This window comes from Boleophthalmus pectinirostris, unplaced genomic scaffold (assembly GCF_026225935.1).
Source record: "Boleophthalmus pectinirostris isolate CB_2022bp ecotype Guang Dong unplaced genomic scaffold, ASM2622593v1 HiC_scaffold_8, whole genome shotgun sequence".
NCBI classification, from domain to species: domain Eukaryota; kingdom Metazoa; phylum Chordata; class Actinopteri; order Gobiiformes; family Gobiidae; genus Boleophthalmus; species Boleophthalmus pectinirostris.
Genome location: NW_026571515.1, coordinates 15,277,059 through 15,304,785, shown reverse-complemented (window position 1 = coordinate 15,304,785; position 27,727 = coordinate 15,277,059). Strand labels below are relative to the sequence as shown.

Below are 27,727 nucleotides of genomic sequence, written 5' to 3'. Positions count from 1 at the left end.
TTTTCTGTGATGTATGACGGTAAATGTTCTGGCTGACTCACACACACATAACTGCACAGGGAGCAGTGTCAGATTTTGATTTGTTTCTACAATTATATTTTTCCAGCAGCAGTGTTCAGCATCAGCCCGCAGGCCGAATACACAAACACGCTCAAATTAAGACAAATTCTCTTTCATTTCTCAGCATTATTCTAAGTTAAGACCCGGTTCAGACCTGGTTTAGACCTGGTTTAATCCCAGTTTGTTCCGACCTGGCTCCTGTTTTTCATAGCATCAAATATTAAATCCATTTGATATCTGTGCCAATACCCAGAATGCACCTGGGGACAGTAACCAATCAGGGGCAAGGGTTCCCAGGGGCCGCTCTTGGGGGTTCTGACACATGTGGGGGTCCAAACTGTGGGCCCCAAGGCTAAGTAGATGAGAACAGAGAGTTTCGAGCGACGCTGCAGGCGATACACCAGCTGCTGCTCTGCGGGGGTGTAAACAACAATGTTTATCAGCGCCTGGTTTAGTCCTGGTTTAGTTCCAGTTAGTCCTGGTTTAGTTCTGTGTTGCCATTGTTAAGTCCAGTTTTAGGCCTTTACTAGAGGTGGTTTAGTCCTGGTTTGGTCTTGGTTTGGTTCTAGTTAGTCTTGGTTTAGTTCTATTTAGCTCCTTTTAATTCCAGTTTTAAGCCTTTTGTAGTGATGGTTAAGTCCTGGTTTGGTCCTGGTTTAGTCCTGGTTTGGTCCTGGTTTGGTCCCGATTTAGTCCTGGTTTAGTCCTGGTTTAGGTCTAGTTAGTCCTTCTTTAGTTCTTGTTTAGTTCTAGATAGTCCTGGTTTAGTTCTTATGTAGCCCTTGTTAAGTCCAGTTTTAGGCATTTACTAGAGGTGGTCAAGTCCTGCTTTAGTCCTGGTTTGGTCCTGGTTTGGTTCTGGTTTGGTCCTGGTTTGGTCCTGGTTTAGTCCTGGTTTAATTTTAGTTAGTCCTGGTGGTTTAGTTCTCTTTAGCTCTTGTTAAGTTCAGTTTTAGGCCTTTGGTAGTGGTGGTTAAGTCCTGGTTTGGTCCTGGTTTAGTCCTGGTTTAGGTCTCATGTAGCCCTTGTTAAGTACAGTTTTAGGCTTTTACTTGAGGTGATCAAGTCCTGGTTTGGTCCTGATTTGGTCGTGGTTTAGTCCTGATTTGGTCGTGGTTTAGTCCTGATTTGGTCATGGTTTAGTTTTGGTTTAGTCCTGGTTTTGTTCTAGTTAGTCCTGGTTTAGTTCTATGTAGTTCTTGTTAAGTCCAGTTTTAGGCCTTTGGTAGTGGTGGTCAAGTTCTGGTTTGGTCTTGTTTTTGGTCCTAGTTTAGTCCTGGTTTAGTCCTGGTTTATTTCTAGTTAGTCCTGGTGGTTTAGTTCTTTTTAGCTCTTGTTAAGTCCAGTTTTAGGCCTTTACTAGAGGAGGTCAAGTTCTGGTTTTGTCCTAGTTTAGTCCTGGTTTAGTCCTGGTTTAGGTCTTATGTAACCCTTGTGAAGTCCAGTTTTAGGCCTTTGGTAGTGGTGGTTAAGTCCTGGTTAGTCCTGGCTTAGTTCTAGTTAGTCCTGGTTTGGTCCTGGTTTAGCCCTGGTTTAATTCTAGTTAGTCCTGGTTTAGTTTTATGTAGCCCTTGTTAAGTCCAGTTTTAGGACTTTGGTACTTTTGGTAAAGTCCTGGTTTAGTCCTTGTTTTTTTCTAGATAGTCCTAGGTTTAGTTCTTGTTAGCCCTGGTTTAGTTCTAGTTAGTCCTGGTTTAGTTCTTATGTAGCCCTTGTTAAGTCCAGTTTTAGGCATTTACTAGAGGTGGTCAAGTCCTGGTTTGGTCCTGGTTTAGTCCTGGTTTAGTCCTTGTTTAAATCTAGTTAGTCCTGGTTTAGTTCTATGTAGTTCTTGTTAAATCCAGTTTTAGGCCTTTGGTAGTGGTGGTCAAGTCCTGGTTTGGTCTTTGTTTAGTCCTGGTTTACTTCTGGTTTGTTCCTGGTTTAGTCCTTGTTTAATTCTAGTTAGTCCTGGTTTGGTTCTGATCTAGCCCTTGTTAAGTCCAGTTTTAGGCCTTTACTACAGGTGGTCAAGTCCTGGTTTGGTCCTGATTTGTTCCTGGTTTAGTCTTGATTTGGTCCTGGATTATGTCTTGGTTTAGTCTTGGTTTAGTCCTGGTTTATTTCTAGTTAGTCCTGGTGGTTTAGTTCTATGTAGTTCTTGTTAAGTCCAGTTTTAGGCCTTTGGTAGTGGTGGTCAAGTTCTGGTTTGGTCCTGGTTTAGTCCTGGTTTAGTTCTAGTCAGTCCTGGTTTAGTTTTTATGTAATCCTTGTTAAACCCAGTTTTAGGCCTTTGGTAGTGTTGGTTTAGTCCTGGTTTCGTTCTAGTTAGTCCTGATTTAGTCCTGGTTTAGTTATAGTTAGTCCTGATTTAGTCCTGGTTTAGTTATAGTTAGTCCTGATTTAGTCCTGGTTTAGTTATAGTTAGTCCTGGTTTAGTTCTATGTAGCCCTTGTTAAGTCCAGTTTTAGGCCTTTGGTAGTGGTGGTCAAGTTCTGGTTTGGTACTGTTTTTGGTCCTACTTTAGTCCTGGTTTAGTCCTGGTTTATTTCTAGATTAGTCCTGGTGGTTTAGTTCTTTTTAGCTCTTGTTAAGTCCAGTTTTAGGTCTTTACTAGAGGAGGTCAAGTTCTGGTTTTGTCCTAGTTTAGTCCTGGTTTAGTCCTGGTTTAGTCCTGGTTTAGGTCTTATGTAACCCTTGTGAAGGCCAGTTTTAGGCCTTTGGTAGTGGTGGTCAAATCCTAGTTTAGTCCTGGTTTAGTTCTATGTAAAAACACAGAGAGACTGATCCCTTTTTTATCTGGTGTGAAATGATGTGGTATTTCTCAGACTCGTCTCTGTCCCGGTGATCGATGACGGCTCGTAATGATCTCAGACTAATCTAACTGGGTACGGTCTAATCACTGGAGAGAGAGAGAGAGACACCAGCGTTTAATCTGCTCCGCTCTGGGGTTAGAGCCACATTAAACCACAACAGTGACTCTGAGGAAATCAACCAAAGCCAATTACCTGTAATATTTAATACAGACTTTAATGTGTGAACGGACACTCCTGATTTTACAAGTACTGCTACTCTTCAAGTAGGGATGGGCATGATTAATCGATTAATCGATAATTGATCTTTAAGAATTTCATCGATTACATTAATTTTAATCGACAAACTGAATGTAGGTTGCTGTGTGTAGCGTGACCAAACAGGGGTCATACATGTGTCTCTCTGCACTCAGAAGGAGCGAGACACAAACAGTCGGTCAGTCTGTAACGTACCGAAGCACAAATGTGTATTTAACAATGATTTGTACAAGAAATTCCACACTTTCCGTTGCGTTCGGGACAAGTGTGAGTCCATGTGCACAGTGTACAAAGCAGCACATATGTTTCGGTGTCCAGTGGGACAAAGCTTTACAAGGTGAGAGTCGCGCAATGTCGATGACAAGTCTCCACCTCCCTCCTCCCGTACAGTGTCCTGGTTTTGGTATGATCACACTAACCTGTATTCACCTGAGTCATGTCTTTTAATCCGACAGAAATTGAACCGCATCAGCGACACAACAGCTGTAGTTTTATCTTCGCTTAGTTTATGCAAATTAGCGATGCGGTTTTAAGTTTCGTTTCTGTGAAAGTTGCGCAAAACTGAATTAAACACATTATAATGTCAAACGGGCTGATGTGGCTCTAGAGTCGTTACGGTTTATATGTCGTAAAGTTGAATTTATTTATGCAGATTAGGAGTGCAGATAGTAATAATAATGATGATCATTTTAATATAAAAACGTTAATGATTAATCGATAATCGATCGTTAATTCTTCCGACGATCGATTAAGAAAATTTCATCAGGATGCCCATCCCTATCTTCAAGTCATAGTACTAGTCATAGTAGTAACAGGACAACATGTAAAATTATCAGTTTTTAATACAAATTACTACTACTACTACTAATACTACTAACTCTGCTACTGCAACGTCCTCTACTACTCCTACTTCTACTGCTACGACAACTGTTGCCACCCCTACTACTACTACTACTACTGCTACTATCAGAACTACCATCATTACTACTACTAATACTGCAACTACCGCAACATCTACTGCAGCTGCTACAATTACTACATCTTCTACAACTACTACTGCATATAAATATTTTACATCAGTACATACTTTATCTACCACAACGACTTCTAAGGCAACTGCTACTACTACTACTACTTCTACTACTACTACTACTACTACTACTACTATTACTTCTACTACTATTACTTTTACTACTGCTACTACTACTACTACTACTACTACTGCTAATACAACTGCTAATACTGTTACAACCATGGTTACTAGTTCCTGCTACTACCGCTGCTACAAGTGCTAGTATTACCACTATTAGTACTACTACAACCACTACTACTACCTCCACTTACTACGATCAATACTACTACAACTACATATAAAATATACAGTAAAACATATTTTTACCTACCACAACTACTTCTGAGACTACTACTACTACTACTGTTGCTGCTTCTACTTCTAATACTCCACCACTACTACTACTACTACTACTACTACTACTAATAGTACTAATACTATTACTACTACTACTACTACTACTACTACTACTACTACCTCCACTTACTACGATCAATACTACTACAACTACATATAAAATATACAGTAAACATATTTTTACCTACCACAACTACTTCTGAGACTACTACTACTACTACTGTTGCTGCTTCTACTTCTAATACTCCACCACTACTACTACTACTACTACTACTACTACTAATAGTACTAATACTATTACTACTACTACTACTACTACAACCACTACTACTACCTCCACTTACTACGATCAATACTACTACAACTACATATAAAATATACAGTAAAACATATTTTTACCTACCACAACTACTTCTGAGACTACTACTACTACTACTGTTGCTGCTTCTACTTCTAATACTCCACCACTACTACTACTACTACTACTACTACTACTAATACTACTATTACTACTACTACTACTACTACTACTACTACTACTACATCTTCTTAAGTTATTGTTACATATAAAAATGAGCATTGCAATATTTTAGCTACCACAACAACAAGTACTACTACTACTACTACTACTACTGGTGTTACAACCATGGTTACTAGTTGCTGCTACTACTGCTACAACAAGTGCTAGTATTATTAGTACTACTACTGCAGCTACTACCTCCACTTACTACGATCAATACTACTACTGCTATTACTACTACTACTACTATACTACCACTACTTTGCTGCTGCTGCTACTGCTGATACTAATACTGATACTACTGCTTCTACTTCAAATACTCATATCCTATCCTACTACTACTACTACTACTACTACTACTACTACTACTACTACTACTACTACTACTACTACTACTACTATTTTTTTCTTAATTTACTCCTTGTTTAGCTCTGGCCCTGACAAAGCTTCACTTCCAGAGAGGACCCTGAAGCCACAGAAGGATTATTTCTCAGTCCAGCAACAAAATCAAATGTTCTACCATATTTTTTTGCAGTTCTATAGCTCACAGCGAGTATCTGGACTGCATGCAAGCAGTCTTTAAAATTGCATGAGTTTACATCAAAGTATGTCTCTTCGTTTGTTGTCCCAAAGGTCTTGTATCTCCAGGCTTGGACCACTCTGGGGTCTTCAGCAGGTCCGGGGTTTGATCTTAAGGGATTTGAACCAGGTTTTGGGCGGTTTCTGTTGGGGTTTATGTGAACTGGGGAAGGATTTTGATTGTTCTGTAATGGTTTTTGGATCGTTGAGACGTAGGGAGCAGGTGGGCATTTGGGGGCGTCGCTAACGGCGGGTTTTAATGAGGCGAAACTACACCGACTCTTCGAATCTTGGTCTGGTCAATAAATCAACGTGTGATTCAATACTAGACAATAGAGAGGATTTTGGACAAAGGGTGAGGGAAACAAAGCCACAAACCAAGTAATCATCACGTTCACTCAAGTGCACTCACAGATCAGGAGTCAAGCCCACAGCCTCTTTACTGAGAGGAAGGAGACAGGCTAACCACTCTGCCACAGTAATACATGCAGCTCATGGACTCCACTCAAAGATATAAGGAGTTTAACCCACAAGTGGGGATGCACCAGTCCCTCTTTTTCAGTTCTGATACCAATTTCGAACTTATGTTTATAGGAAATAATTTAAGAAAATATATGACTTACAATCATGGAGGAATTAGAATTTTTTGTTGCGTTATCAGAGTAATAATATTCTAAAACAGTAGAATTTTTGTTCTTAGTGCTCCTGACTGTTCGTAGGATTTGTTCTTAAAGAAGAACATTTTCAGTTAAAAGTTTTGTAAATAGTAGAGCTGTAAGTATCTGCTGATTAACAGATTAGCAATATTACTACTACTCCTACTACTACTACTACATATAACATACAAATACAATACATATAAAATACAAATACAATTTATGGTAAAACATATTTTTACCTACCACAACTACTTCTAAGACTGCTGCTACTACTACTACTACTACTGCTACTACTACTACTACTACTACTGCTACTACTAGTACTACTACTATTATTTTATATTCAGCTTGTTCTGGATTTAATGTTTAAGCAACATTATTATTAAACATTTATTTTAATAAGAAAAGGTTTAACATTACATATCTCGAAAGAAAAGAAAACCTGCATTTTTTAATAAATATTTAGTTTGGCCCACGACTTAGTCCCAGTTTTTAATTTTGGCCCTTTGTGAATTTGAGTTTGGCATCCGTGATTTATTTACTTAAAGGTGCAATATGTAACTTTTTGGTTTGTTTCGATGAATATGTCATTGTTCTACTTGGAATGTTCCACAGTATGACTTTAAACACTTTACTTTACAATTATTCAATTACAGGTGGTTTTATAATTCAAAAATACCTGGAAATACAGGCATTGTGACTGTGAGTGGGGTCGCCTCTCCACAGATGTGACCTGTAACTTGGTCTGGTGTGGTCTCCATGAAGATAGAAAGGTTTAATGCCATACTGTGAAACTTTCCAGACAAAGCAATAACATCTCCATGGAGAAAAGCATTTGACACAGTGCACCTTTAAAGCACAAATACAACAAGACAAAATGGATCCAAATGTTTTATGCAGCTGTTATTTATCTTTCAAACTCAAAAACTCAAACATTCAAAACTCAAGTCTAAACCATAACTTAACTAGATCTTAATCAGAACTCATCTAGGACTAAACCAGGACTGAACCAATACTCAGTCAGGAGACTTATCACATTAAGGGCATCTGGTTTTAAAAATATCATGTTATAAAAAGAGGCCCAGAAGGGTGTTTTTTTGTTTTTGTTTTTTTTTGTCATCTGTTGTTACATGTGACGGTAATTTCCGGGAATAGTAAAATAGATTTATTTATTTTGGTTTGTCAAGTCAGCGTGATCTTGTTCTTCCCCCTGAGCTAGACACTTCTTCTTCTTCTTCTTCTGTTTTATGATTAATGTGGCAATAAAAGTCTCTCTTTGGTTTCCCTTTAGTCCTGGTTCAGACCTGATTCAGTTCCGATTCAGTTCAGGGTCGGTCCTGGTCAGTCCTGGGTCGGTCCTGGTTCAGACCTGGGTTGGTCTTGGTTCACACCTGGTTTAGTCCTGATTCTGTCTTGGTTCAGTCCTGGTTCAGACCTGGTTTACTCCTGGTTCAATTCTGGTTCAGTCCTGGTTTAGACCCAGTTCAATTCTGGTTCTGTCCTCATTTAGATCTGGTTCAATTCTGGTTCAGTCCTGGTTCAGTCCTGGTTCAGTTCTGATTCAGACCTGGTTCAGTCCTGGTTCAGTTCTGGTTCAGTCCTGGTTCAGTTCTGGTTCAGTTCTGGTTCAGACCTGGTTCAGGCCTGGTTCAGACCTGGTTCAGTCCTTGTTCAGTCCTGGTTCAGTCACTGTTCAGTCCTGGTTCAGGCCTGGTCCAATTATGGTTCAGTTCTGGTTCAGCCCTCTTTCAGACCTGGTTCAGCCCTTGTTCAGACTTGGTTCAGTCCTGGTTCAGACTTGGTTCAGACCTGGTTCAGTCCCGGTTCAGACCTGGTTCAGTCCCGGTTCAGACCTGGTTCAGTCCCGGTTCAGACCTGGTTCAGTCCCGGTTCAGTCCCGGTTCAGTCCCGGTTCAGTCCCGGTTCAGTCCCGGTTCAGTCTCGGTTCAGACCCGGTTCAGTCCCGGTTCAGTTCTGGTTCAGTCCCGGTTCAGTCCTGGTTCAGTCCCGGTTCAGACCCGGTTCAGTCCCGGTTCAGTCCTGGTTCAGTCCCGGTTCAGTCCCGGTTCAGACCTGGTTCAGTCCCGGTTCAGTCCCGGTTCAGTCCCGGTTCAGTCCCGGTTCAGACCTGGTTCAGTCCTGGTTCAGTTCTGGTTCAGTCCCGGTTCAGACCTGGTTCATATTGGAGGCCACTTCACGAGGATCATCCAGGGAAATAATCATTTACTGTAGCTTCAGGATGTAACCGAGATGGAATGTGAAATATCACATTAGCACATCTGGTTTAGTCCCAGTTCTGACATATAATTAACCTTCCAAATAATTAACCTAAACTGACACCAAAATATGTTATTTTTGTTTTTTCTTTTGTTTGTTTTTATTTTATTTGAAAATGCATAAAAACGCAGCAGTTTCATCAGCCACTGAATGTGCAGCGTGAAGCAAGGGTGGAGAGCTCCCTCTGGTGGCCGAATTAAAACTTTGTATTGCATTAAGAAAATTTAAGTTTTTGTTATTTATTTTATTAGTACTAATTTATTTGAACCGGGACAATGCACATTGTGTTGTTTATTTAATATGTTTTAGCAGGAATTATAATTTTACCTTTGGGTTTTTAATTGAGTACATTTATTCTTTTGATAACCTTCTGTCTGGACTAGAGCAGGAGTCTCCAAACTTTTTCCTCCGGTGAACTACCTTCACAAAACAAAAATCCCAGGGAGTTACTAATTGTGTATACAGTATATAAGAGCCATGGGGTGTGTTAGATGAAAAATAAACCTTTATCTGTTTATTTGTGCACAAAGTTAGTCATTACAATTATACACTTACAATGGTACTAGGAATCTAATTAACCACATTTTTGTTATTCAGCACAATGTGTATATTTCCTAACCTTCCTCAAACTGACTCATAAATACATAAATAGTTTTTCAGTTTTCATCCACATCGTTGTATTTAACCCTTTCCTGTTTCGCCCTCGTAGGTGCTGGTCCATGAAGACTCCTCTGGTCACCGGTACAGCTCTGTCCCTGTCCATCCAAACAGCCCCATCAGCGCAGATCTACTGTTGGACCAGACTCAGGAGCACGTCTTTGTCCTCACACACAACAGGGTGAGTACAGGAGCAGACAGGAGCAGACAGGAGCAGACAGGAGCAGACAGGAGCAGACAGGAGCAGACAGGAGGAGACAGGAGCAGACAGGAGCAGACAGGAGCAGACAGGAGCAGACAGGTGCAGACAGGAGCAGACAGGAGCAGACAGGAGCAGACAGGAGCAGACAGGTGCAGGGGGAACATGCACAACTATTAATGGAACCACATCTTTCATATATATATATATATATATATGAATTATTTAGTGAGAAAAGCTCTGATTACTAGAAATGGTTGTAGTATTAGTAGAAGCATCCTTCATAGTAGCAATGGAAATGGTACTCGTAGTAGAAGAAGTAGTAAGAGTAATTGTAGAAATGTAGGATTGGATTGAAAAATACTTCTGTCTAACTGATAACTTATTGAAACCCTTTGTGACAATGGAGGGGTTACACTGACATGCACCTTATATACTACTACTACTACTACTACTACTACTACTACTACTACTACTACTACTACTACTACTACTACTACTACTACTACTACTACTACTACTACTACTACTACTACTACTACTACTACTACTACTACTACTACTACTACTACTACTACTACTACTACTACTACTACTACTACTACTACTACTACTACTACTACTACTACTACTACTACTACTACTACTACTACTACTACTACTACTACTACTACTACTACTACTACTACTACTACTACTACTACTACTACTACTACTACTACTACTACTACTACTACTACTACTACTACTACTACTACTACTACTACTACTACTACTACTACTACTACTACTACTACTACTACTACTACTACTACTACTACTACTACTACTACTACTACTACTACTACTACTACTACTACTACTACTACTACTACTACTACTACTACTACTACTACTACTACTACTACTACTACTACTACTACTACTACTACTACTACTACTACTACTACTACTACTACTACTACTACTACTACTACTACTACTACTACTACTACTACTACTACTACTACTACTACTACTACTACTACTACTACTACTACTACTACTACTACTTACTACTACTACTACTACTGCTATTACTACTACTACTACTACTTACTACTACTACTACTACTACTACTACTACTACTACTAACTAATAATAATAATAATAATAATAATAATAATAATAGTAGTTGTAGTTGTAGTAGCAGTAGTAGTAGTGGTGGTTGTAGTAGTAGTAGTAGCAGTAGTAGCAGCAGTAGCAGTAGCAGTAGCAGTAGTAGTAGTAGTAGCAGTAGCAGCAGTAGCAGTAGTAGTAGTAGTGGTGGCAATAGTTGTAGTAGTAGGAGTAGTAGGAGTCAGGCAACAGAATTTGGGCTCGGGACAACAGACAACAGACTCTGCCCTGGTAGTAGTAGCAGTAGTAGTAGTAGTAGTAGTAGTAGTAGTAGTGGTAGTACTTGTGTAGTATTTTTCTTATTGTATGTTTTTTTTTTTTTTTGCAGTTGTCCAAAGTGTCAGTGTCCTCCTGTGAGCAGCAGACTGACTGTAACTCCTGTTTGTCCATGAGCGACCCCTACTGTGGCTGGTGTGTACTGCAGGGAAGGTAAGAATTTGAATGGGCTTTAAGAAAATATTTTTTTATCTAAAGTAGCATATAGTCTTGATTAAAATGGAAAAAAAAAGAAAAACTACTTATGTTCATATTACACTATTTTCTGATCTATGTTATAATACCTTGAGTTTTATTTTGTTTCATTCACACAAACCCTAGAGTTTAAACTCCTTACACCTTCACAAGAACAATTTGGGCAATTTCAGCTTTCTATTTTGATTGACAGTTTAGCACATGTGTGAATGAAACAAAACACAACTCCAGGTATGTTTTTCATGAGGTAACAACATTTTAACTCGACCTTTAATGCGCATTTCTTCCGATCTGATCCTCCTAACCTCTGTCATATTTGCCCCTGCAGATGCACGCGGAAACATGAGTGTGAGCGCCACCTACAGCCCAACCACTGGCTCTGGAGCTTCAGCCCAACGGACCACTGTGTGCGAGTGGAGAGACTGCAGCCGGCCAATCAGAGCAGAGACACACAGACACAGGTAATGCAAAGGAAAGTGGAAGGTTTCTCTGACTGTTCTTGAGCGAGTGAGCTGTAGGGAGGTATTGCAAAAGTCAGATTTTAATGCGACAGAAATATTGCAAAGACTTTTATTTATAATTATTGTAATATTTTAATCATGTATTATTTTAGAATCTTAACAGAAATAGTTGTAGCAGTTAAATTAAACCTTTTACACATTAATTAAGTTACCTGGTGCTTTATGAAATGTTACAAATAGAGATATTTTTCTGTTTTGTTTAACATTTGGATTGGACAAAAAGTGATTAAATATTGGTGAGTTACGTCTCTCACAGTTCCAGAAAGTATTAGAATGGAAACAACAATATGAAATCAAAGAAATCAAAAATTGTGAGGCCAAAATTGGAAAATGAATCATGAAATTTTATGTCATGTCTCGCTCTCATGGACCTAATCTCATATCTCGTCTTGTGGAAATTGTCTCTCATCTCATCCCTACTAATCGGTGATTAAATTTTTTAATTAGTCGAGTAATCAAATAATTTTTATGAGTGATTTAAGCTAAAACAACAAAATGTCTGCTTCAAAATCTCAGTAAATCCAGCTGGTTTAGTTTAACTTGTAATATTTTATCCCAGGATGTCTCAAAATTTCCATCAGTTTTGTCAAATTATTATTTCTAGGTGTGTAATACTAATGAACTGTTTAATCAATACATATTTTTAATTTATTGTAATTATGAAAAAATAAAAAACCTGTCCTAGTATTTTTGCTAAGTCCTGGCACATGACTTCTTTTTATTTTTATTTGGTTTTGTGTACTGTCTCAGATCAAATAAATTAAATCCAAATACATTATCAACCAAATAAAAGTTGAAATATGATGACTGAAAGCTTATAAATAGAGAATATTTACAAATAAATAATAATGATATAATGTTTTTGGGTTTTTTTGGGCATGATTATCAAAATACGAGTTATTTTTTATGGTAGTAGTCACGATTAGTTGCTTAATCCAAGTGTTTTCGTGAATTCTTTGGCGTTCGTCACAATAGCGAGCCTGTCCTGTTGTGATTCCAGGTGACCCTATCCGTGCTCCAGCTCCCCTCGCTCTCCTACTCCGAGTCGCTCTCCTGTGAGTTTGGACAGCTGCCTGCAAGCCCCGCCCACATCACAGGAAATACTGTCAGCTGTCAATCACCTGAGCCCCGCCGCCTTCAGGCCACACCCCCAGGAACAGGTGAGCAAATGTTTTTTTTTTTAGAGACTGTTGTTTTTCATCCAGTGTTAAGTTATTTCTATGTCCCCATCAGAGTTCCTGTACGGGTCAATTTTTGGAGACCTGCACCCTCCCACACCCGCGCAGTACAGCATCCCACCCGCCCGTGATTTTATCAAACCCGTTAAGAATCCACCCATTACCCGCCCGTGCCCGTGATAAACCACACACAAATTAAAATCATTCTAACTGAAGCATCCATCAGAATATGAACTGAAAAGTTACGACATCAACAATTACGATCACGAAATGAAACGGTTACGCTTTCTTCAATAGGAATACGAATTCACAGACGCGACTCGACTGTCAAAAATACGTCATCACTTCACAGGCTTTATTTAGTTCAACAGAAGAAACACTGACTGAGATGCCGGGCTTTTGCGCCGCTCACGCCATAGACTGAACCAAGACTAAAGCAGGACTAACCCAGGGCTGATTCCAGGACAGAACCAGGAGGACTAAACCAGGACTAAACCAGGACTAAACCAGGACTAAACCAGGACTAAACCAGGACTGAACCAGGACTCACTGTCGGGACTGACTCGGAGGTGCGTCCGTGTAGACTGTCAGGTGATCGGAGGCGAAAGGACAAGAACTGATCGCGCTTTCTCGGGGTTCTCTCTCTTTCTTAAGTCCAAGATTAGTCCTGGTTTAGTCCTGGTTTAGTCCTGATTTAGTCCTGACCTGCCCGTGTGTAATCACTACCCACCCGCATCCACGCCCGTAAAATTCTAGAACATTAAAACCCGCCCGCTTCAGCAACTATCTGCCCGCAGGACTCTGGCCCCTGTGGTAGTTTACAGTTACAGATGTCAGTCACGTGAATGACTCCGCTCCTTTCCTCCCGCAGACCACATGATCTTGCCGGTGGCGGTGAAGTTTGGTAATGTGACCATCACCACAGGAAGCATGACCTTTTATGACTGTGGAGCCGTGAGCCGTCTCAACCAAACCTCACAGTAAGAACTGGATTTATAGAGCTGTCCTCGTCATAAAGTGAAAACAAAGTTACTGTGACTGTACTGAACTCTCAAAATCCATCTATTTTGAACCACTTTTAATGTATAACGTGCTTTTAAATCGCCTATATTTTGTGTCATTACCTTATTTTTTTATATATTTTATGTACTCTTTTTAATTGTTTTCTTCGGACAGTGTCTTCGTACAGACTTAGACTTAGACAGACTTTATTGATCCACAAAGAAAATTATGTGGACACAGTAGCTCACTCATCAGAATATAATATAGTAACAAAGAGTAAAAAAATATAAATAGTAACAATAAATTCTATATAAGTGTCAAAAATATAGCAAGAGGCAGGTGTCAATTACGGCATAATTATATAAATGTATATGTAAAAGTCACAATAAAATAGAAAAATAAGTTATGAAATATTAAATCTCAGAAAATAATTATAATTGTTATTATTATTATTAAATGTGAAAGGGAGTAAATGGATTAAGGCAGTGTGACTTTATCAATAGCGTTCAGTTCCAGTTAAATGAAGCTCACTGAGGCTAGCAGCTATGGAAGTAAATTTGTAGCCTAGTTCCATATTACGAATTGATTTAGAAGCAAAACTGCAAAATAAAAACACTAGGGTCATATAGAGCAGGTTAATACAAACATTTTAAAACTAAAATCGCAAGCCTGACAGCAGCAGTAACAGAGAGAGTTGACAGTTTTTCAATATAAAGTGAATTCCAGCTGGAGCCGAAGGAGCCGGAAGTGTGTCCGTGCTCACTTCCTGTATGGAACGTGGCCAGTTTATACAGTCTGTGGTATAAATAGCTTTGGATCTGGTCGAACAGTTTTACAGGAAATCTCACCAAAACATTCTGAGTCATTATTAGAGTTATCTGTTTTTAAGTTGGTAGGGAGACATTCACACACCTACGTTCTGCGCACTTGCCTTGAGTGTTGAACCAGATCAGAGCCAGTTGTCTTTTGAGGGTTGTTTTTCTCTTGGATTTACTGATGAATTCGCATGTTATCTTGTATTATAATAATTCATAATCATAATAAATAGTTTTTTTGCTAATGTGTAAAGAATATTGATCATGTTTTCATTGTTTTTCCAGATGTCTGTCGTGTGTGTCCAGTGTGTGGGGCTGTAACTGGTGTCCTCTGGATCAGCTCTGCTCTCACAGCTCCAACTGCCCTCACCACCACACAATACTCAACCACAAAGTAAGTGTCACAATATTCTAACAGTTTAAAGGGTCCATGTTACGCTGTTTTCTATTTTCTACTAAAACAAGTAGGGTGTTAGTTTCAGAGTAGTTTCAGTGTATTTAGGCAGATATAAGGCAATGTCCACCAGTGTCTCAACATCACTGAAGAAGCAGCTTGGATGAACTGCGAAACGTTTTCGGCGTAAATAAATGTTTGTCCAGTTGACAAATTGAAATTCTCCTTTGTCATATTTTCTATGTCATAATCTTGTTTTCTCATCTGGACACAAAAATCCTGTATATTTTATCTGAGTTCATCTCTCAAACAGAAAACATACAACTTCGCTAGAATAATTTGGATGATTTCAGATCTAGAATTGCGAGTCTCTTCTGAATTTGTGTGAATGAAACAAAACACAACTCTAGGTATGTTTTTGTTAAAGCCCATGATTCAATTTTGCGTAATATAGGACCTTTAATTATTATATTCACCTTTGTGTGTACAGTACCATGTCATTTATAATTTAATAAGATAAAGACAAGGTCAGGAAACGTGTCGTCTAAACAGTATTTCTTTTGTTCCAGGATTCAGAGGGCCCGTCCTCCTGTCCCCTCGTCTACGCTCTTCAGAGTCCTCCTCTCGTCCCGATGGGCCTCTCCACCACCGTCGTTCTACTGGGGAGAAACTTGGACATTTACACGGTCAGATACTACTACTACTACTACTACTACTACTGCTACTCCTACTACTAATATATTCCTTTTAGCTGTGTCTTATATCATGTCCTTTTTCACTATTTCTGTAAATCTCCTCTAAGCCTACTACTACTACTACTACTACTACTACTACTACTACTACTACTACTACTACTACTACTACTACTACTATTCCTACCACTATTATTACTACTACTACTACTACTACTATGTTCCTTTTAACTGTGTCTTATATCGTGTCCTTTTTCACTACATTCATAAATCTAATCTAAGCTTACTACTACTACTACTACTACTACTACTACTACTACTACTACTACTACTACTACTGCTCCTGGTACTGCTGTTACTGCTGCTGCTGCTACTACTACTACTACTACTACTACTACTACTACTACTACTACTACTACTGCTCCTGGTACTGCTGTTACTGCTGCTGCTGCTACTACTACTACTACTACTACTACTACTACTACTACTACTACTACTACTACTACTACTACTACCAATATATTCCTTTTAGCTGTGTCTTATATCCTGTCCTTTTTCACTACATCTATAAATCTACTCCAAGCCTCCTGCTACTACTACTGCTGCTACTACTACTACTACTACTACTACTACTACTACTACCACTACTACCAATTCTACTGCTACTACTCCTACCAGGCCCAGCAACAGTATAAAATGTTCCTTTTAGCGGCGTGTATGTCCTGTTTTTTTTTTCACTACATCAATAAATTTCCTCTAAACCTACTACTACTACTACTACTACTACTACTACTAGTACTACTACTACTACTACTACTACTGCTACCAGGCCCTGTACAAGACTTTTCCCATGTATTTGAGCAAAATATGTTTAACCCAGTACAGATATTTATTTATTCTTAAGGTCAGGATAAGTCTGCTGTCTACTATTTAATTATAACGTGTTTTATTCTCATATAATCTTTAAATTCACATTAGCATGCTAGTTGTTAGTTTTTTGTTTTACCATGGCAGCAAAAGTTTTGATTAGGATGCTTGCAACGTGTAAGATAAGTGAGGAATAATAACATTGGACCACTGCAAACTGCTCTATTTTTCATGTTTTTAAGACAGTAAAACTCAGGTACAGCGTCTTTAAGTTTATAGTCAATAAAAGCTGCTACACACTTGTTTTTTTATCAACCATAACGCACCAAGAGGGAGATTAAAATAGCAGCAGCAGCTCATAACATTTTGCAACCCTAAAAGAAAGCCCAAAGAATTTATGGTTTCAGCTCGTAATAATTATTTAGTTTCATGTCATCACCTCTTGTTCAGTTTAAGTGGCACCGTGACACATCAGACCTTATTATTACATTTATATCTGGTTATTTTTGTTAATATTATTCCTGTATTCCTCTGTAGGATAGAGCAGATTACATGTGTGTGGTGGAAGGTAAAGGAGTCCAGTTCAACCTGTCGGCTTCAGTCCAGAAAACAGATGACCACACCCACACCTTCACCTGCAGCGCCCACCAGGTAAACCACTGTCTTTTACCACGGGCGTAGGTTTTGTCTCAGCTTTGGCGGGGACATTATCAGTGAGAGGTGGTTTCATTTTTCAGTTCGCAAAATGTAGTTTGTGTCCATTGCCCTTCTAAAATGATTCTTTAGTGGATAACAGTGATGTAGAAGTTTGTATGAGATTTGCTTGTTGGTGATGAGATATTTGTGAGGTAAAGTCCAGACATTTTTCCATGGAATATAGTCAGTAGAGTCGGGCTGATAACAGTGCACGAGTAGGGCTCCATTTGTGAGGTGCACTTGTGGTGATTGTCGCTCTTTTTCTGCGGCGACTCATTATAAGGCAAGTTTAATTGAAGATGAAGCCAAGTAAGTTCCTTTGGTGCGTAGCGGCGTCTTCACTCACGCCTGTTCAAGACGCCATCTTCAGGTGCCGTCCTGTCCTGCCGCTTCCCCAGTTTAGGCTCCTGGCTCCACTAATGACATCACTCTGTTACAACCAATGAAACCACGGCAGGAGTAACCCTGTCGTCATATCGCTGAATACATCTCAGAACGTCTCAAACTAAATGTGAACTAAAACGTGTTAAATTAAAACTATTGAGTTTGGAAAAATATCAGAATAAATGTATAAATAAAATGGCAAGTATTGGTAGGGACTATTTTGTAACATGTCCAACTGTTCCTATGCAAATCTACGTCCTTGTCTTTTACTATCATTTTATCCCCATATTTTTAATTTAAGTTATGTATTATATGATTTGAGTAGGCCGTGGGCAAAGTGCTTTAAAACATGGATTAGAATCCAGCGTAATAAAGGTTCTATATTATGCAAAATTGACTCTTGTGCATTATGAGTCATGTTATGATACTGTTTCCTCACAAACAAACCTGGAGTTGCATTTTGTTTCATTCATATATGTTTAACACACAAGCTCTGCATATTTATAGGCTAAGTCCTTTTCTCAAATGGAAAACACTTTGTTCCACTTTGTTGTGATGCAATGTGGTAATACAGGAAGTGCTTCACTAGACATGTCAAACTCAGGCCCGTGATATAATTATATTTGGCCCGCGAGATCATATCAAATATGTATTAGAGCTGCCTGCCGGCTACAGATACATTATTTATTTAAAATTTTGTTATTATTTTATAGTTTGCTTGTTCTGAATTCAATGTTTATGCAAAACTATTATTAAACATTTATTTTAATAAGAAAAGGTTTAGCATTACATAGAACTTTTCAATAAATATTTAGTTTGGCCCACGACTTAGTCCCAGGTTTTAATTTTGGCCTGAATTTGAGTTTGAATAAAGCATGAACAGAGACTTAATTCATAATAAACAAACAAACAAGAATGAACAAGGCTTAGTAACTACGTAATTAAGGGGTTAGGGTATTAATTAAGTAGTTACTAAGCCTGAATCATTTTCATAAAGAGTAGTCCGTCTAAAATGTTTCCCAAATTGCAGTGTGATAATAAGATTCCTATTTAAAAGTTATGTTTTACTGACACACTTCTATCAATCTGTAGTTTCAGTTTGAAGTGTCTGAACTGCAGTATTCAGCCGCTGTTTATTTGAGACGAGGACAGAGACGCATCGATGCCTCCCCAGGACTCACACGTAAGAACGAAATTTCACAAACAAAACATTTAAAATACCGAAAGACCAAAACTTCAATCTCCTCTGTTCCCTCTCTCTCCAGTGCAGCTATATGACTGCTCGGCCGGCCAGTCGGATTGCTCCCAGTGCCGAGCCGTGCCCCCGGAGTACGGCTGCGTGTGGTGTCCAGGAAGCCCCGCCCCCAGCTGTGTCTTCAACCAATCATGTTCGAGCGCGGCGTCTGATACCTGCCCCCCGCCACACATTACGCAGGTATGTTTATAAGTGTTTGTAAGTCTAAAAGGGAGTGCAGGATTTCTGTTTCTTTCATTTCTCTGTGTCTTGTGTGGTTTTTGTAGATCGTGCCTGTCACCGGGCCACTAGAGGGCGGTGTGCTCATCACTATAACAGGGTCAAATCTCGGGATGAAGTTTGAAGACGTGGAGGGAGGAGTCTCTGTGGCGGGAGTGGACTGTGTGGCCAAAGCTGAAGGATACAACATCTCTACCAGGTACAGGAATAAACCAGGACTAAACCAGGACTAAACCAGAGCTAAATCTGGGCTGAACCAGAACCAAACTTGTATTAAATCACGACTGAACCAAGACTAAAACAGGATAAAACAAGGACTAAACGAGAACTTGCGATAACATTTATGACATGATCTTTTTTATTTTTTCATTTTTTTATTAATGCTGCACTTTTTGTACTTCCCTGTGGCAACCATGCAATTCAACTTAAACTAGGACTGAATCGATACTAAACCAGGGACAAACCAAGACTAAACCAGGTCTAAGCCAGGGACAAGCCAAGACTAAACCAAGGACAAAACCAGGGATAAACCAATACTAAACCAGAACTGAACCAAGACTAAACTAAGACTGAACCAGGACTAACCCAGGTCCAAAGCAAGACTAAACCAGGACTAAACCAGGGACAAACCAGGACTAAACCAAGACTTAACTAGGACTGAACCAGGACTAACCCAGGTCCAAACCAAGACTAAACCAGGACTAAACCAGGGACAAACCAGGACTAAACCAGGGATAAACCAAGACTAAACCAGGACTAAACTCAGACTAAACCAGGAAAAAACAGGTCAAACAATGGACAAACCAAGACTAAACCAAAAGTAAACCAGGACTAAATCAAGACTAGAGTAGGACTAAACTAAGACTAAACCAAGACTAAACCAGGACTAAACCAGGATTAAGTCAGGACTAAACTAGGACTGAACCAGGAGTAAACAGGACAAAACCAAGACTAAACTAGAACTAAACCTGGAATAAAACTGGAATAAACTTGGACCAAACCAGGGCTAAGTCAAGACTAAACTAGAACTAAACCTGGACTAAACTTGGACCAAACCAGGGCTAAGTCAAGACTAAACCTCACAAAAGCCTGTATGTTTATAGTAAATACATCTTCCTCTGCCTCAGGGTGGTCTGTGAGCTGCAGCCGAGTGGATTACCAACGAGAGGCCCGGTCCTGATCAGAGTGGGACCTACTGCGTCTGGGCGCTCTACCCAGGAATTCACTTATCAGGTATTTTATATTTTTACCAGTGGTGGAAAGTAACAAAGTACAAAAGTAAAAGTGCAGTACTTAAGTAAAAATTTTAGATATCAGTACTTTACTTAAGTTGATTTTACAGTGGATACTTTTGTACTTTTACTTCACTATATTTGAGGTCTGGACTGAAAAGTGAAATGTACTTTTTTTTCCCGCTGAAATGGCTGAGACTTTATTTTCTTAGCACATTTAATTTGAGTTTTTGTCCTAACTTTGAGCAACACAATACACAAAAACACAAAAATGGCTGAATTTAATTACTTAAAATCTGCTAAATTCTTTTTTAAAATCACTACATTTCATCCTTTAATTGTTCTAAAAATCTCTGCTAAATATGTTTATTTTTTACACTTAAATTACATTTACAACAGGTACTTCCAGTATTTTTACTTAAGTAGATTTTTTCATGTTATACTTTTACTTTACCTTAACTTTTTGCCATTGTATCTGTACTTTTACTCCACCACAGATTTTTACAGACTCCAAGTAAACGCGTATTTCAGCTTTGTGCGAGTACCTGGTTTAATGTTGTTCTGTGACCTTACAGGACCCGCAGTTGTTGGGGCTGGTCCCGGATAAAGGGCCCGTCTCTGGGGGAACTCGTCTCACCATCAGGGGGCGCCAGCTGCTCACGGGGCAAGCGTCTGACCTCCAGGCCTTTCTAGGGGGACAGCAGCCCTGCTTCATGTGAGTCACTCCACTGTTTGGTCGCTACAGTGGTCCTTTATGGTGTAAAATATTGTGGAGATAAAGTCAGATTGAGATGGTTTAGGCAGGAGGGAGGAAGAGGAGGGAGAGTAAATATATGTCGAGAAGAAGACTGAGGTTTAGAGGAAGATCAAGGAGAAGGTTTATACTAGTAGATGCAAGATTATATATTACAATAAAAATATTCTGTCTTTTTATAGAAATATCTTGTCTTTTTTATTTTTAGTTTGTATTTGTATTGCATTTCATATTGTCTTAACTCAAATATTAATTCTAGTCTTTTTTACAATGTGTTTCTTCTAAAACAAAGATCCAAACTTGCAATACTTCAGAATCCAGTGTATCATTCGTTCATTTGTTTTTCAAAATAAAACCAAAAATAAGAAAAAGAAAAAAAAAACAATTTTCTTCATTATTTGTCTCCAAAACTAAAATGAAAAAAACAGATAACAGCCGTTTCCCGTTTCCATGACTTAATTTGTGATGCTGGACTTTTGCGCCGCATATGGACTGAACCAGGACTGAACCAGGACTAAAACAGGACTGAACAGGTCTAAACCAGCTCTAAACCTGAATTGAACTAGGACTAAACCAGATCTTAGTCCTGGTCTCAGTCCTGGTCTCAGTCCCAGTCTGGTCCCAGTCTGGTCCCGGTTTCCTGATCACCTGACAGTTTACATGGGCGCATGTCTGGGCCAATATTGACACTCCTGGTTCAGTCCTGGTTTAGTATTGGTTCACGCCTGATTTAGGACTCAGACCTTACCAGGACCAGGACCGAGACAGAGACTAGGACTGAGGCTGGTTAAGACCTGTTTTAGTTCTGACTTAGTCCTGTTTTAGTCCTGGTTCATTCCGGCATTGCAGTTTAAGTCACGCAAATGTGAAACTGCCGTTATCCGTTTTTTCCATTATTCATTTAAACGCAAAATCGAAAAATGAAAAAACTAATCGTTATCTGTTTTCCATTTTGCTTTTGGAGACAAATAATGAAGAAAATCGTTGTTTTTTTATTTTCTTAATTTTGGTTTTATTTTGAAAAAACAATGAACAAATGATACACGGATTTTTCAGAAATACATCAGAATCAACACAATTGGATTTTGTTTTTCCCAAAATTATGCAACTTTATAATATACCTGGTGTGAGAGAAGAGGATGCAGAGGATATTATTTTTGAAAAAGAAAAAGTTATTCAGTTTGAGTCCTCTCTCAAAGCTATAAAAATGAGAAGTATGTATAAAACAATATGCAAATTCTAGCATTTTAATGGTGTTGCACAAACATTCGTCCAGGTCTTGTAGCATCGTATGTTTTTGAGTTTTTCTGTCTAACCTTTTTGTCTGTCTGTGCGCCCCATCTTTTGTCTCAGAGTGGAGGAGGTGACGGACTCGCAGCTGGTGTGTCAGACTGGGCGCTCGAACAGAACCGGGGGGGTCTCTGTGTCCGTGTTCTTCGGGAAAGCCAAGAGGATGGTCCCGAATGGAGCCTTTAAATACATGGACGACCCGGTGATCACGAGAGTGGAGCCTGGAGAGAGCTACCAGGCGTAAGACAGCACACACTCTAAATACATGAAGATACACACTGTAATAATCTAGGTGTAGGGGAGTCAGTGCTCATTTGTATGCGAGGTAGTTTCAGTAGTAGTTGTAGTAGTTGTAGTAGCTGTGTTATAGCAGAGTAGTAATAGTAGTACACGTACCAGTCCCATAGTACTTATTGTAGGAATGTAATCGTAAAAAGCAGTAGTGGTAGTATTAATAACTGTAGCAACAATAATTATACTGTAAATAAGATAGAATAGAAGTAGTGGTAGTAGTAGTAGCTGTAACCTGTGCAGTAATGGTAGTAGTAGTAGTAGTAGCAGAAGCAGGACCATAGTACTTACCATAATAATAATGCTAGTATCAGTAATAGTAGAGATATTACTATTATGTTACTATGTACTAACAGTAATGCTGTATAAAAAAAAAAGCAATAGAAATTGTACAGTAGTAGTAGTTTGCAAGCAGGATTTGTTCACAAATATTGGGTCATCAAACTGAGTCGGCCGCCACGCCGGCCTTGACCGACCCCCCAGCCACAACTGCCCCACACCACTTGAACTGACCCCATGAGACAATCCTCAAAAGTTCATGGCCTATTTTTTAAAATAACTTTTTGGCAAATAATAGCACGTCTGCATCTTGTATTTTGTTGATTATTTCAATAAATATATATATTTATATGAAGTATTTACGTTTAAATAATTACATGACGTATTTACATTTGCTACTGAATTTGCCACAGAATTTTCATCACCTGACAACCTTGAGATCAAACAGTGACAGTTAACACATGCACAGAGTTCTGTAGTGCAGTTAAGGACAGAAAAATGACTTGTGTTAAAGTACAAACAGTGGACGACCGATTATTTTTGTTCAGTGTAAGGACCATGCAGCCTGTCTGACAAAAGTGTGAATATAATCTGCGTCATCAGGGTTAAACAATTCTGTTATACGACCGACTCAACCCCGACCTCCATCACAGTCAGGAGCTTATGATAATGTGGCCCCCGGAGAAAAATGTTTGGTGACTCCTGTTCTAGACATAAAAACTAAACACATTTGTAATTAAATACAGTATATTTTGTAAATTTACTCAATCACACATTCTTCCAAGAATACATTGTGGCATTTTACTTTAACTTTTTTTTTTACAAATCTGTTGTGTTTTTTCAGTGGAGGCCGAGTGCTGCTGGTAGAGGGCAGTAACCTGGATGTGGTGCAGCGCCCTCTGGTGGTGGTGTCGGTGGAGCCAGAGACACAGAGAGAAGTGAAGAGGAAGAGGAGGAGACAGGCTCTGCTCAACGCCAAACAGCAGGGCTTCAACAACTCTGTGACCACGGTGAGCTCCACTACACTGTTGTTAGTCATTTTTATTTCAATACCAAGTAATACTACGGCAAGTATTGTAATATCAGTCCAATACTAAGAATTTTAGAGTTTCAGCTGATCTGAAAATTAAATATATGTACTGATAAGCTCAAATGTAAACAGTGTGATTAAAAAACAGTAATTCTTTCTTTCTTCAGTTTTAAGGATCAGTATTTTTGTATGAGATAGTTTGCTCTCGATATGCCTGTCACTACTTTTGGGTGTTTTTTTATTTTTTTTATTATTACAGTAAACTTTTTGTGAGATGTAATTTTAAGCAATTAAAGTTAAAGGTGCACTGTGTAACTGTGTTTTCTGGTAGTGGCACCACCACTTCGACTCCCCGTATTTACATGAAAGCTTTAATTCTGAATAAAAATAGTTTAATCATGAATAAAAATTTATTCTGCTTTAAAAGACCATATAATCCCTAGTGAAAATAATTATCCTCAGCTGACAGACGTAAAGCGTGAGGATAGAATTGTCGAGCTGCTGCTTAATTATCATCGGAACGACTGCGAAAAAAGTTTGTATTGCGTTTGTGTTCGTTGCCTAACGTCAAATTGACATGACAAAAAAGTCGGTAGCAGCTGAAGTGCATTTTCTTCCGGTAGACGTAAAGGTGTAAATAATAAAAAATAGTTTGTGTGCCCCTTGTCCAATCAGAACCCTTCCTGACCCCCAGACATTGATCGGAATTCAATAAAAGCAGATTTAACGTGAATGTTTTCCATGTAAACCTCAATTCTGAATTATTATTTCCATGTAAACTCGAAGGAGAATATTTTAATTCTTCAGAACAATTAATGCAGAATTAAAAAAACATCATGTAAATGTGGCCAGTGTGGCATTTAATGTAACTATCTCCATGGAGACAAGCAGGCCACATCACCAGGCCAAGTGATAGGTCAGATCTGTGGAGAATTGGACCTGCTCACCACCATAATGCATGTTTTTGCAGTAGTTTTGAGATATAAAAGCACTATTATGAATACCAGATATAGTTGAAATATCAGATATATTTTAATGCCATACTGTGGAACATCACAGGCAAAGCTATAACATCACCATGGAAACAAGCAGATGGCAGACCCTCCACCAGAAAAGTGACAGTGCTTCTTTAGACAATATATAGAAACAAGTTAGAATTTAAAGGTTAAATAATTTAGGCCTACAAAACAAGCATAATATTATGAATAATTTCAGCTCCTTTTTAAATGTTTTCTCTATTTATTTTTGTTTTTGTAGGTGTCAGAATTGTGTGTCCTGGACTCCCCCTCCCAGATGTCCTGTCCGACTCCTAAAGTGTCTCCTCAGTATAAAGTGAAGGGTCTGTGGTTCCAGTTGGACAATGTCAGAGTGGACTACGAGACCATCAAGGTACTGGGATTGGTATATTTGTTCTTCTTTAGCAAATGTGTAAAAAAATCTACATACAAATTGTGACAAAACTGTTAATATCACTCACCTTCTTATTTATTTGTGTTTAGGATAAAAAGAGTGGAAGTTTTGTTTATTACCCAAACCCAGAGCTGTATCCACTGAACAGGGAGGCTCCAGACACGCCGTACAGATTCAAACCTGGAGGAGTAATCGCAGTGGAGGTACATATTCTTTTCTTATAAAGCAGTATAATGTATTTTAAAAGTACACTACGTAACTTTTCAGGTTGGGGGTGTGTTACCATGGAGATGCCATTGCTTGGCATGTAATGTTCCACAATTTGATACTAAACTTATTGACATGTACATTTACTCGATTGTGGGTGTTTTTATTGCTCAAAAATACATTTAAAAACATGCATTCGCCTCTTCACAGATCTCACCTGTTCTCATACTTTGGAATTTTTTCATTATTACAAAATGACAAAATATAAAATAAAATATTAGGCATAATTTAGCAAATACATTTTGTGAATGGGACACCCCTGAAGCCGACCTTATAATTATAAATGGGGCCCATAGCAATTAAAATACAGATAATACAAGAAGCGAACCATGGACCTGGACCCTGGGCCTTCACTAGGACCAATTGCTGACTATCATGACATCATTAAAAAATAAAGCCTCGCTCCAAGCTCCAGTCCAGCTGCGGACATTCCCGAGGCGTCCAAATAGAGCAGGGGTGTCAAACTCATTTTGGTCCGGGGGCCGTATCCAACCAACTTTGATCCCAAAGGGGCCGGATCAGAAAACTCATGTCATATAAACCCCAAAAATAACAATAACTTCAAATATTTGTGCAGAGAAACACAAATCTATTACAGAAATCTTTTTTAATTGATTAACTCTTTCTTATTATAATATTATAATATTATGAACCTGAACCTGAAACTTGAAGAAAAATTCAATTTCAACACAATGTTTTAACAATAACTTGTATGTAAACAGGAATAAGTCAATTTTTCTTGGAAAATCCTGCACTCGGCTCCACTTTTCTCATGTTGGACATTTTTCTGATGAGGGTGTCACGGTCAACAGTCAAAACGATCGTCCTTTAAGAGCGTTTGGAAAGAGACAAGTATTCATTTGTGCTGCTCTGGTGGGAGGGGCCACGTACAGACACACTGGAGACACTGATATGCTAAGCCCCGCAGAAAATTACCAATATTTTAATAGAAAATATAATTACAATATTTTAGTAGAAAATCACCCAAGGGCCACATTAAAGGTCTTGGAGGGCCGGATCTGGCCCCCGGGCCTTATGTTTGACACCTGTGAAATAGAGGCACCCAGTGCATTTTATATTTGCTATCACAGGGTATTCGCAAAGGCCCCAAAGATGTCATGATTTGATCCCACCTATAACTTAATGAAAAATGATTGGCTAAGACAAGTGTCAAACTCAAACTCATCCCCACACTGACTTGTATTGCACGGGCCTTCACTACAGGAAGGCGAAGGCCCTGCAGGTGTTTCTTTAGTTCAATGTCTGCAGGAGGAGTCACTGATTTACCCAGATACCACTGGAAGAAAAACTGTGACTGGGCCATTTCTATTCCATTATATTAACCCTTTGTTTCCCAAGAAATGTTAGTCCAAGTTTATAACAATGATCTAGAAATTATTACTAGTGCAGTGTTTATTATTCACTGAATAAAAAATATAGAAAAAATATATTAGTATTACAAAAATTCTTTCAATATTTTTTCTTGGGCCTTCACTGAATACATTGAAGGAATAGATGTTAATGACCTGCATACTGTCATCTACCTATTAAATTCATTATTTAAACACCTTTCCTATTACTACAAGAGACAAAATGTTTACATTCAACTCTCTTCGTATTTTACATTTAAATCAACAAGATATGAAATAATTGTTTAGAGGGCAGCAGTTGAACAGGGTTTTAGTTCATTGTATTTTTCTTGAAGCTCTAGTTTTATTTTAATATTGGAGGTAAAGCAATAACATCTCCATGGACAGAGACAAGTAACTGGTGGGCCCTCTACCAGAAAAAGTTACACACTGTACCTTTATGACTGTTTTCATGTGTGTTTTACCCAGGGACTGCACCTGACCAGGGCCATGTCTCGAGAGGAGGTGAGGGCGCGTTTGGGGGATCAGGAGTGTGAGGTGAAAACACTGGACAGCACCCATCTGTACTGTGAGCCCCCGGAGGCACAACCAAACAGCCTGGACCACAACGACCTGCCCACGCTCAAGGTAACACCACAACACCAAGAAGATTACAATTATGAGGTTCTAGCTGAGATCTTTGTTGAACCTGAGATTTTTAGAGTTAAATTATACAAATTGG

At 38.8% G+C, this 27,727-nt stretch overlaps 1 protein-coding gene across 1 annotated transcript in view; it reads left to right on the top strand.

The window, feature by feature from the left end:
* plxnb3 (plexin B3) overlaps window positions 1-27,727 on the top strand; it is a 212,713-nt gene that overhangs the window by 166,644 nt on the left and 18,342 nt on the right. Inside the window, exons 6-23 of the mRNA XM_055165762.1 lie at window positions 9,284-9,412; window positions 10,918-11,018; window positions 11,389-11,521; window positions 12,582-12,741; window positions 13,631-13,739; window positions 14,862-14,970; window positions 15,540-15,656; window positions 17,067-17,180; window positions 18,702-18,792; window positions 18,875-19,044; window positions 19,131-19,282; window positions 20,211-20,316; window positions 20,891-21,030; window positions 22,423-22,599; window positions 23,774-23,939; window positions 25,217-25,348; window positions 25,459-25,572; window positions 27,475-27,633. Coding sequence (XP_055021737.1) covers window positions 9,284-9,412; window positions 10,918-11,018; window positions 11,389-11,521; window positions 12,582-12,741; window positions 13,631-13,739; window positions 14,862-14,970; window positions 15,540-15,656; window positions 17,067-17,180; window positions 18,702-18,792; window positions 18,875-19,044; window positions 19,131-19,282; window positions 20,211-20,316; window positions 20,891-21,030; window positions 22,423-22,599; window positions 23,774-23,939; window positions 25,217-25,348; window positions 25,459-25,572; window positions 27,475-27,633 — 2,379 coding nt within the window. The remainder of the gene's footprint in view (window positions 1-9,283; window positions 9,413-10,917; window positions 11,019-11,388; window positions 11,522-12,581; window positions 12,742-13,630; window positions 13,740-14,861; window positions 14,971-15,539; window positions 15,657-17,066; window positions 17,181-18,701; window positions 18,793-18,874; window positions 19,045-19,130; window positions 19,283-20,210; window positions 20,317-20,890; window positions 21,031-22,422; window positions 22,600-23,773; window positions 23,940-25,216; window positions 25,349-25,458; window positions 25,573-27,474; window positions 27,634-27,727) is intronic.